This window comes from Octopus bimaculoides, chromosome 3 (assembly GCF_001194135.2).
Source record: "Octopus bimaculoides isolate UCB-OBI-ISO-001 chromosome 3, ASM119413v2, whole genome shotgun sequence".
Taxonomy (NCBI): domain Eukaryota; kingdom Metazoa; phylum Mollusca; class Cephalopoda; order Octopoda; family Octopodidae; genus Octopus; species Octopus bimaculoides.
The window spans coordinates 10,886,872-10,899,316 of record NC_068983.1 but is presented as its reverse complement, the minus strand read 5'-3'; the positions used below and the strand labels follow the sequence as shown (position 1 = coordinate 10,899,316).

Genomic DNA, 12,445 nt, shown 5'->3' with positions numbered 1-12,445 from the left:
GGGGGTGGGGAGAAATACTCAACAGGCTTTGTTTCTAAGTTCAAAGTATATTTGTGATGTTAATGTTATTTATTTAAAACAAATGTTTTGTAACGAGAAAAGCACTCGGAGAGCGCAGACCTCCGCCAAGCAGGTCATTTCCACCCATATAAACGCATGCTGAAAATCGCCCAATTTCCCAAACCAATGCCCGCAAAAACATAACCTCCTTGGCGGGGGTAAAAAAAAAATAACATAGCCATATGATTTTAAAAAAAAAACCCTGACCCTAACCTTACCAAACTAAACCTACCTACCTACTTTACATCCCTCTGTGGTCAGTATAGTATCAATCATCCCCCAAGGGTCCAGCATCAGTTGCTGCTACCACTCCCTCCTTTGCTGCTATTTTTAGCAACCCTTGAATATGTTAGTGCCATTTAATTTCTGAACTGTTTCGCTGCCATTTGTTTATATAGTTTGATCCCTTTATCCATCAGTTTCTAGTAAGACAGAGACGCGAGTAAAATTACTAATAGAGAAACGAAAATAAAACTTTGGAAGCAGCAACGCCACCATAGGTTACATGAAAACCATGAACGTGTTTTCAAGGGAGATAATCAGAGAAAGAATTCAAACAACGTAACATTGTAATACTTCATGTAAAGTAAATATAACAAATGAAAAATCCTTCAAGAATCCATACAAATCCCCGGATCACTACCAACATTTCATCATCTGTTCCTTGTGTCATAACCAACTTTTCCTGCAAGTTTCATCAAATACTGTTCACAACTTTTTGAGTTATTTTGCACACAGATGGACAGACGGACAAACCAACACTGATGAAAACATAACCTCCTTCCTTGGTGGAGGTAATAATACAAATATTAATAACTTGAGGGTTTGTTAGTGATATATTAATTGAATTGCTTTAGTATGTAATTATTTAAATACAATGATCAGCCATGTGATAATTCCACTCCTGCTCAGAATTAATATAACTTGATACCACTTAACCCTTTAGCCATGCACTCAACGTATCTCACACCCAAACCCACCACAAGTCACTTTCTTCTGGAAAAGAAAGTGGGGACCTCAGAGCTATTTTTCTTTTCCAGGTTATTTCACATGCTTTCAACAAATGTGACATTGAAATCACATGTAAATGGCTCCTTTCCTCAGAAAAGAAAGATTTGGCTGCTATTTCTTGCACACCCAGTTATTTCGGGTCCTTTATCACAAATAGCTGTTACGTGGTAGCAGCCAAATCTTTGGAGGTGAGATACGTTGAATGCACTCAAATAAACCTATAGAAATAAATTATTTCACACCAAGATTATGAATGGGTCTTTTATGAAATATTTACTGTATTTTTAAAGTCATTTTCACTATTTTAAAAATATGCCAAAAAGAAATTTTGTAATGGTATTCACTTGAAAATAATTTTTAAAAAGATTAAAGTATTGTCTATTTAAAGAAAACTAAAATATAAATACTTACTGTACAAATAACTTACATTCTTGAAATCACATTCACTTAAAAATATTTCTAAATGATTAAAATATTGTGTTTAAAAAAAATGAAAATAGAAACATTTACTGTAAAAAACAACTTGTATTTCTTTGTTGGCAAGTTAAAGTCACTAATATGTCTAACTGAAAGGTTAGAGTTTTCTCCCTTTCAGGGTTACGTTGTTTTCGGAGTATTTTCCCATTATACACCATTTTGGGTATTTATACCCACAAAACCCCCAATATCTCAAGAACTACTGACCCAATTTACACAAAACTTGTTTTATGCTGTTTGTATTCACATTTCAGGGACACTTAACTCTCATAATATTTTCCCATTATACACTAGTTTGGCTGTGTAACACTGCAAGCAAGCAAGATTGAAGTTCATTTTTAATAGTATATATATATATATATATATATATATATATATATATATATATATATATATATATATATTAAAACTGAAGCTGAGAACATTTCTTGCAACTTGCATTTCATGCCCCTGTGATCTTCAGGTAAAACGGTGTCTACTTGTTTTGACATCACTGTCATACAAGCAGTATCATTCATTTCCAATCATCATCATCGTTTAACGTCCGCCTTCCATGCTAGCATGGGTTGGACGATTTGACTGAGGACTGGTGAAACCAGATGGCTACACCAGGCTCCAAACTGATTTGGCAGTTTCTACAGCTGGATGCCCTTCCTAACACCAACCACTCCGAGAGTGTAGTGGGTGCTTTTACATGCCACTGGAACGAGGGCCAGTCAGGTGGTACTGGCAACAGCCACGCTCAAAATGATGTTTTTTACGTGCCACCTGCACAGAAGCCAGTAAAGCGATGCTGGCAACGATCATGCTCAAATGGTGCTATTTCACGTGCCACTGGCACAGAAGCCAGACAGCTGCTCTGGCAATGATCACGCTTGGACGGTACTGTTAGCGCTCCACTGGCACAGGTGCGAGTCATCAAATTTGGTTCAATTACGATTTTGATTTCACTTGCCCCAACAGGTCTTCGCAAGCAGATTCTACAAAAAATATCTGGCCATGGGGGAAATGCTACCTTACTTGGTAACAGGAAGGGCATTCAGCCATTGAAAATTTGCGTCAATAAATTCTATCCAACCCATGCAAACACAGGAAAAGTGGATGTTAAATTGATGACAATGAAGCAAATGTACTGAACTCAACTTTAATTTTCATCCTTCAGGACAGGATGAAAATATGCCATTGAAATAAATACCAGCTGCATATTGAGGTTTTGAGTATTACATTAACACACACACACTTCAACAATATATTTTAAAGTTAGAAAATATCAGTTTATCCCGCCTTTCATCCTTCGAAGTGGTAAGGAGGGATAAAATGAAATACATGCTGCAATCTCGGGTTAACATTGAAGATACACTGCAAACTCCTCCTTGAAAATGTGTTTTGAAATTAGAAAACATTATCCCATCAATATCAATTCAGCACTTAGTTCTTCCAGGAGGGTAGGTCAATAAAACAGAGTACCAGGTAAGTACAGGAAATAATTCGACTATCTGCACTTCTCCATTAAATTTGCACCAATGCTAGAAAACAGCCGTTATATTATTAGAAGGACAGAGAGGCAGTGAGCTGTGAGAAACATCAGTATACCAGACAATATGCTTAGAAGCAATTCTCCCAGAATCTTTACATTATGAGTTCAAATTCTGCTTTATATCCTTTTGAGGATGGCAAAAAAAGTACCAGTCAAGCACTGGGGTCAATGTAATTAACTGGCCCACCCCTTTTCCTCCCGCAAAATTTCAGGCTTTGTGCTTATAGTAGAAAGAATTATGAGAAGAAAAGTGGATGGCAGTGTTGAATTGGTGACATATTACGTGGTCTTTAGTCATGTCGAGATCAATCACCAGTGGAAACAATAAAATAGATGTTGTTGAGATACTGGAGTAATTAAATTAATTACAACTCATCTCCCCACCAAAATTTCTGGCTCTGGGTCTCAGCTGTTATTATTATTATATCTAGAGCATAAACAGTAAGTATCAGGGTAAATAGCTTGCAGTACAAACATGGTGTCTGGGGAACATGAAGGCCAGTTGACATTGCCGTGGTGGGAGATTATTCTCTCTCCAAAGCATTGCCATAGCAACTGCATTGTTTCTCTTGCAGTATGAGCAGTTTGTCCCATCTTCTTGGAACCATGTGTGATGTCTAATTTGAATGGCCTTCATGTTCCCCAGACTTGACTAGCCTGGATTTTTTCTTGTGAGGATACCTGAAAGAGAGAGTGCATGTCAACAAATTGGAGACCCTGGTGCAAATGAAGGAGACCATCAATAGAGAAATCAGAGAAGTGGGGTCTGAAACTCTTGAGGGTCTTATGGTGGTGCACGTTTTGGAAAGAGCATGGGCATGCGAAGCCAAAAATGGCTGCCATTTTAGCGATGTCATTTATCATATGTGATATAGAGGTGTTGCAAAATTTGACTGGTGCATATTAATTTCCATTATGTCCTTTATATTGTTGCAAAATTTCATGCATTTATTTGTAGAGTTAAGGAAGTTATTAGAAATTAAAACCCATCAGTGACTTTTGGGACACCCTATAGTTACATTCTTTTATATTCTAAGCTCAAATTCCACAAAGGTCTGTTTTGCGATTCATAATTCCAAGGTTGATAAATGTGATGGATCTTTTTGTTGGTTTCAACGATGAACATTCAGTTGTTCAATCATCTAAACTGTATACTCATTAAATTTATAAGTGGCAGAGTATTCCACAGACACATGCACCATTAGCAAATCGACCCCAGGACTTATTCTTTGTAGGCCTAGTACTTATTCTATCGGTATCTTTTGCTGAACCGCTAAGTTATGGGGACATAAACACACCACCATTCGTTGTCAAGCGATGCTGGGGGGACAAACACAGACATACAAACAAACACACACACATATATACATATGCATATATACGACGGGCTTCTTTCAGTTTCCGTCTACCAAATCCACTCACAAGGCTTTAGTCATCCCGAGGCTATAGTAGAAGACACATGCCCAAGGTGCCACGCAGTTGGACTGAACCCAGAACCATGTGGTTGGTGAGCAGTATTTTTACTGTTTGTACATACATTTTTATAGTTGCATATTGCACCATGGTTAGGTGCCAACGTTGATAAAACAAGTACTTAAATGATATCAATTCAGTTGACTATATTATTCTTTTACAAATACTAAGTTACTTAGACTAGTAGTGAACAAGGTCAAATCTTTTGAATAATTTCAGTTTCAGATAGAAAAAATTATTTTACACTTCTAGCGGGGAAAAGTTTCAACACTTAATATCTAGTCCTTCCAAGAGCACCATATCTCTTTCAGAATCAGTTATCTCTATGTTGAATGTTGTAGAACAGTCTGTGATGTGTTTTTATTTTTCCTGAGAGTAGCCTCAAGACGGATAAACATCACAACTTCCTATTCTCATCTCTTTAAAACAAACTTCAGAGTTGCATAGCAACAAATAATTACCAAAGGATGGCTGTGAAAATGACAGTAGTCAAGAGCTAATAGACATATTAATTTGTTATTTAGCTATAATTTAGTCAAAATTATTAATACCAGTAATAAATGGTGGTCGTCCAGTCAAGCAATTGACAACACTTTACGTCTATGGTATATAGGATTAATATATGCTTAGTCAAAAGAAATTCTTGTGGCTGTTGAAGTTTTCTTTAACATTTAAAGTAGGCGGGAAAATGAAACATATGTATAACAAATTCCTCAATATCTCCAGCACAGTGTGCGTGTTTCTTACAATCTGTAAACCTTCGAACTTTCACGTCATAGCAAAAGCGGTCATACCAGTTTTTAGTGAGTGTATCAATACATGGCTTCTGTAAGCGTGTATAACTTGAATTTTTATATATATCTTTATATTTTTTCATATGACCTTAGCAATTTCAGTACGTGTGTTTGGTTTGTGTATACGTACAGACATAACACGCATCTATGTATGCGACAATTATGGGACGTACGTGCGTACATGCGTGCGTGTGAGTGTGCCTGTACATGCTATTGTTTTCTAATTGCTGTAAGGGTTCGCAAGGGAGAGAGTGGGGGAAAATTGTTTATTTTATGATAGCCACACAGGAAACAACCGTGCAGTTGAAGGACGGCTGTTTCTACAAGACCCAACAATCGACATTGAAAAATTCCGAACATACCAAAGTTTTCTAGAGGAAAAAGAGCTGAAGGGAGGAGGAGTGAGAGAGATAATGTGGTTGGACCAAAGAGGTAGTGCTGGGGCAAAAATTTATTTTTAGAAACTCGAAATGGTACATATATATACATGTGCGGTGATCTGAATGTGATAAGTATATACACAAGTTCACACGCGCGCATGCATATGTGTGTGTGTGTGTGTGTGTGTGTGTGTGTGTGTGTGTGTGTGTGTATATATATACACACACACATACATACACCCCCACGCTCATATATACATAAAAATATGAATTTTTTATTCACACATTTAATATTCAGATTATAATTCATATATATACACACATACACATACACACTGGATCTGAATTGATCTGGACTCTTTAAATACAGCCAATCAACGATATATTTATGTTTCTATAAATTTATATATGTCTGAAAGAATTCAAACCAGCCGTGGAAAAATATTGCAAATTGCCTTGTCATCAATACTAAATAATACCATTATTAACGTCAAATTTTCTTGGCTGTCTTTGAGTATAGCGTACCACTTTCACTTTCTCAAATTTTAGCCAAGTCTATTCAAAGTTCGCCGTTCCTGGATTTGCTGGACAAAAGTTTATAAAAGATGAATTAGAATGTTGTATCGTTTATTTATGTATTTACTTTTTTGTAGAGACATTGGTGAAGTAAATGATATTGCCGATTCGGAGAAAAAAGAAAAACACCGTAATTTATAATAAACATAGGCACTGGCGTGACATGTGGTAGGAAGTTTGCTTCCCAACTAAATGGTCCCTAGTTCAGTCCCACTGCATGGAACCCTAAGCAAGTGTCTACTACGAAAACTCCAGGCTTTATGAGTGGATTTGTTAGACAGAAATTGAAGGAAGACTATCGTGTGTGTGTGTGTGACTGACTGTCCCCCTCCACCGCTTGACAACCGGTGTTGGTTTCTTTACGTCCCCGTAGCTTAGCGGAGATAAAGAATACATACACCACCCGTTTTAGGCGTAACAAAAACCCTAACCCTAAATACTTTAGTGTGCGTATTCTTTACTTTCGCCGGTTCGGCAATCAAGAGACAGATATAAGTATTAGACGTAAAAAAAAACCGTAATGTTCCAGTATGACCGCAAATAAAAGACAAAGAGAAAAAGGCATTTTCATCTTTCCTCGATGAAAAAAGTCCTGTCCAAAAAGTGCCTCGCAGCAAATTAACTTTTTGTTTTTGAACGAGACAGTTGTGATATTTAAACTTTCCCCAAAAAAGTAAAGCAATAACAGAAATTTTGTGAAATGGTTTGAAACTAAAATTTCAAAACTTTTTCTGAACTCACACCTCGATTATAACTCACGGAGTGCCAACAAAACACTTTTCCAGACTTAAAAACCCAACAAGAGGCTCTTTATATAGTCATTCGACTGGCTAAAAACAGCAGCTGGAATCTTTCTCAAATTATACCTACTGTCTTACAATAAATAAATAAATAAATAAGTTATATATAAATAAATAAAACGACACATTGGATAATGTGGGGATGGTTAAGGTTAGAAATATCTATATTATCCTTCCTCAATCAGAGTTGACTTGGGGCTAAATAAGAAACTATTAAGGGAGCCTCTAAATAGCGTGTTCGACGTGCTAGAACAAGCAGCTAAATCTTCCTCAAAGGATTACTAGAAACATAATTGGGTGTGAGAGAGAAAGAAAAAGGATGGCTGGGTCAATTCCTAAAACGGCTTTGATCAAGAGGTCTGTTTGATTCAGGATGATCTGCAGCTCAACGAAAACACCTCATTATCCGAATCGAGCAGAGGGGCCTTAGTGATGGTCCACTTGACGAACTAAAGAGGGGCCTAAACAATAACAACGATTACGAAATTTGTTCCCAATACATTTTAATTTTTTTTTCAGTAAATCATAAAATCGTTCGGAACCAAACCGGTAAATTTTATTATTATTAGTTTTACTTCGTTGTTTGTAGCTGTGTCTCGCCTCAATTCGAGTTCATGTATATTTTTAAAGAATGCTATGGAAATGTGCCATTTAACGAAACAAAAGAAAAGAAAATATCAGTGGAAGTGGTGGTTAACGTGCGGGTACTGTTTAAATGAACTAAATGAAGAAAGAAATATGTCAAGAATTTCCATAATAATACTAAGTGGATCAAGATTTCAAACCTTAAATTATGTAGCCTCACTGTACACATTAAAGACGTTTGTTTATATATATATATATATAGGGGGGGTGCAGAGGGAATTAGATTAAGACAAAGAGTTTGTGACAGAATACATAAGCCTAAATAAACTGTATGAAAATAGAAGCCAAGTTATTTTTCTCTCTCTCTCTCTTTTCTTTCTTGTTATGTGTGTGAACACATACAAGGAAAAGGCAGACAAGTAACTTCGAAGTTTCGGCTCAGCTGACTTCGTCAGACAATCTGAAACACACACACACGATGTATATTTACATAAGCACACATGAGTATATCAGTTGTTCAATCAGCTGAATTACATACTCATTGACCTAGCACACAAGAGGCTGAGTATTTCACAGACACGTGCACTTTTAGCACACATTCTCAAATAAAAATCAAAGTGACACTATAGCTGTATTTTTTTAAAATTATAGTCCATCCGACAGGCTTCCACACAGTTTCCTCAACGAAATTTCACTCACAAAGAGATTTGGATAAAATACACCTCCTCGAGATGATAATCTATATACAACAATAATATCAAAGTTTTGCTGGCTCTGTTAAACTGTTTAACAAGCCGACCTTGCAAACTTCGAAGTTACTGTCGTATCTTGTTTTGATAAATATTCAGACATTTTAATTGGGTCGTTTTCTTTTCCTAGTTCATGTCCGATGTTTTCAACCTTAAAACACACACACACACACACACACACGTGTATGTGTTTATGTGTGTGTTGTATGAACCAAGTATAGTCTATTCTTACAAAGTTCCTAAAAACAAGAATAAACTTTAAAAGTTTTACTCGGTAAGTTGAGGGAGAAAGAAAGAGAGAGAGAGAGAGAAAAGAGAAAGATAGCGAGACACGTGCTTGACAGAAAAGCAGAAAAACAGAAAGAGGGGGAGGGGCACGTGCTGGACCTAAAGTATGGAAAGTAGGTAATAATTCTTTATGTGACTGAGGAATGTTACAAAGAGTAAAAAGGATCAGACTAAATTTGTGTAAGAGTATCGCATATACCCACTCACCGATCCTTTAAATACGGGACAATGAACCTTGCACAAGAGAACTAAAATGATTGACAATGTCGTATTTTCACTGATCCCAAGATTAAATAAATAGCAGCAATGATTTTGATTTTTGTTACTCTTTTTTTCTGCTTAGACCCAGGTCAGCCCTGATCGAATAGATCTAAACTGAGAGGCAAGCTAGCTATGATTTTCGTCTTTTTAACGGTGTCTATCAAAGATACAAGTATCTAACGTGTTCATTTTTATTTCAAAGAAGTAAATTGAGAGAGATTTCTAATAAGTCGAGCGAACGTGTCAAAATTCTTCTTAGATATACCACTTAGTGTTGTCCGGGTCAACTGCAGTCGAGCAGACCTATAATCAAAAGCAGTCCAGCTGTGACCATCTCAGTGTTTTTGATTATCTAGGACATTATCTAATGTGACCTTCACCTTTTTGGCATAACTACAGTTTGGTCTCCTACAACTTTGTTTCCTTTATTTTGGAAGAGTTTCGAGTCGTTCTTCTCCACCACTACTCTGTAGTTATACTACCTTTTAAGAGAAAAGAGAGTTGAAGGAGGTTTGGCATCTATTTCTAGCAGGTCGAGCGACCATCCAGGGGCTTTCTTGCTGTTTCGGGGTGGAAGTCAGTCGAAAATGTGTTTAATGAAGGGCTCCGTCTGAAACATTTCAAATTTCATTCGCTCAACACACACCACCATAGCTCAAAAACACACACAAATATATGAGTGCATGTGTAATTATATATATATATGTGTGTGTGTACATATACACAAATGCACCCAGAGACTCGTTACAACCACTAACATAAAAATGGGACGACGGGAGAGTTGAAAGGAAAGGAAGAAAGATTTTGAAATATATGGCAAAAAGAAGGCATAAGTGTGAGAGGGAGAAAGAATGAGAGAAAAAGGGAATGCAAGGGATGTAAATCGATTCGAAAAAGTTAGCGACGACACAAAATGATGTTAGTATAGTCAGAGGAATCAGAGTAATGACAGGAATGCAAGAGCGGCAGCTTGGAGTGAGGCAGAATACAGAGAACGGGTCATGATGATGGTGGTGGTGGTTGGCTCGGTAAGACACAGTTGATGACGGTGGCGGAGGGTAAAGCCGTTATATAAAGATGTTGGCGAGTGGAAGCGGTCTTAGTTAACATACAAGGTGACGACGGTAGTGGAAGCACCGTATATCAGAAAACAGTGACGCGGGGGTGGGGGAATAATAAGTGGTGACAGAACAGACAGGAAGAAAAGATGGTTAAGTCTACCCATAACTTTATCACTACTGCCACCTTATTGTCATTCTTACAGCAGTCAAGTTCCTTCCAAATCACACCCTATCATCTAAACAAAAAAAAGGAGACATTGAGTAATGTGTTCTTAAATGTACTTTGATCGAGATGGTCACAGCTGAAATTCTTTTGATCACAGATCTTACTCGATTAGGACTAATCTTGAGCAAGACAACTTGTAAAAAGTTTATTTTCTCATATTACAACCTCTTTCCAAATTAAAATAAAAGATACTGAATCGATATAAAATGAAGTTTCAATGACAAAATTAAAAAATGACAGTACTTCATTGTACAGTCATGTAAAAGCGAGGTTTCCGTTTTATCACATAAATACATACAATACGACGATTTAAAATGTTTATAATTAAAGTTTGTGTTATTAAAAAACAAAATCGATATTAAGTATGTTTGTGTGAGGAGGACCCAATTGTTAGAAGAGAGGGTGGGGTGAAAACGAAACAACCACATGCAATAAACAAGTTTGTGTGAGAAAAAAAAATACACAAATATGTAGCAACTAAACACGCGCGGTATATTTATTTAGAATTTTTTCCTCCCTTAGTTATCATCAAAACCCAAAAAAATGTTGAGAAAGAAAGAAGGAAAAATAAAAATTAACATAAGAGGCGGAAGTAAACATATCTCTCTATCAACACTACGGAATGTGTACATAGAAAACTATTTGATGACTTGGACTGAATGAGTGGCGAAGTTACGTAAATATAGCGGAAAGAGATATAATGTCGAATATTTTTGAAAACTCGACAGTTAAAGTGAAAACGCCACATTTATATTATATATATGTATATATATAGTGTATGTGTGTGTGTGAGAGAGAGAGTGAGGGAAAGAGAGAGAGAGAAAAGTAGAGAAAGAAAGAGAAAAAATATTTGAAAAGTTATATCGATATTGTAAAATGTTTGGTAAATGACACGTGTGCTTCATATTAAAGTTTTATGATAATCGTTAAACTAAATTTAACAAAGTAAATATCTCGTAGAAAAACCACCCCCAAATAAAGTTATTCCCGCTTCGTCATGTCTATAATATATATATAATGTCAAATTCCACACTCATTTCACCATAAACATTAATTAGTAAACTCTGGCAAACTTTAAAACACGCGAGGTCGTTTTTTTATATATATATATATATATATATAAAGATTTTTCGATCGAAAATCAGCAGTGGGGGACTGCTTTAAGAACATTCAAATAAGGAAAAAGTATGCGTGGTATTGATTGTTGGTCAAAAGAGTGCGATTAAACGAGTGTACATATAATGTAACATACGTATAGTTATTGAATGAGTTTATAATAGATATAATATCAACATACAAGGTGGTGTGTGTGTGTAATCGTGTCAACATGAAAGTTAGTACTTACGATTTGTTTCGACTAGCGAGGCAGCCCGTGACAAAACATCCAGAGGAGTTTCCATACCGTGGGTAACAACTTGGCCGTTTGTGCTGTGACGCCCGACCGGCAGGAGAAACAAAACTATTCTTAGAGAGGGTGCAGGGCTGACTGCAGTGGGGGAGATGATACTGTATGGAGTGAGATAAGGGGAGGAGGAGGAAAAAATCGCTACTTTTTTTTTTTCCGTCCTTGCCTCCAACCACTAATGCTGTTGTTGTTGTTATTGTTGTTCCTGCTGCTGCCGCCTCCTCTATTTGCGGTTATATGAATGCGAGAAGAGAGATAGAAGAAAGTTTTGCCCTACACAACCGTTGAGGTGATAGTTCTCAGAATAAACATGTGCTGCTTCTCGCTAACAAAATAGTCGGCATTTTCTGGCTCCCACTCTCACTCTTTCTACCTCTCTCTCTCCTCTTACTCTTTCTTTACTACTGTCGTCTATTCTTTCCTTTTTTTTTCCTATCGTACACGCTCGTCTTTTTTTTTTAAAAATTCCTCTCACTATCTCCATCGTTTCCAATCTCCCCTGGCTTTTTTTTTTTCCTTTTTAATAATTCCTTTCTCTCACATTCTTTATTGTTCTTTCTCTCTTTTGGCCATTCAGAATTTTGCTTTCTCCAATTCTCTCTCTTTCTTAACTTTATTTTGTCCCTTTATTCTTTCAAATCCTCTCATCAACTCTTTTATCTTTACTTTTTCTTTTCCCTAATTAATTTTATAATCAATATCTTTCTTGGTGACTTTTTATTTTTCGTTTACGGATCTGTTGTATTTCTCAGTGATATTTCT

At 36.5% G+C, this 12,445-nt stretch overlaps 1 protein-coding gene across 1 annotated transcript in view; it reads right to left on the bottom strand.

The window, feature by feature from the left end:
* The window catches only part of LOC106877486 (putative uncharacterized protein DDB_G0279653), a 224,664-nt gene extending 212,626 nt beyond the window's left edge, over positions 1–12,038 (bottom strand). The window contains exon 1 of the mRNA XM_052966014.1: positions 11,624–12,038. Coding sequence (XP_052821974.1) covers positions 11,624–11,678 — 55 coding nt within the window. The 5' untranslated portion in view covers positions 11,679–12,038. The remainder of the gene's footprint in view (positions 1–11,623) is intronic.
* Between the last annotated feature and the right edge of the window lie 407 nt (positions 12,039–12,445).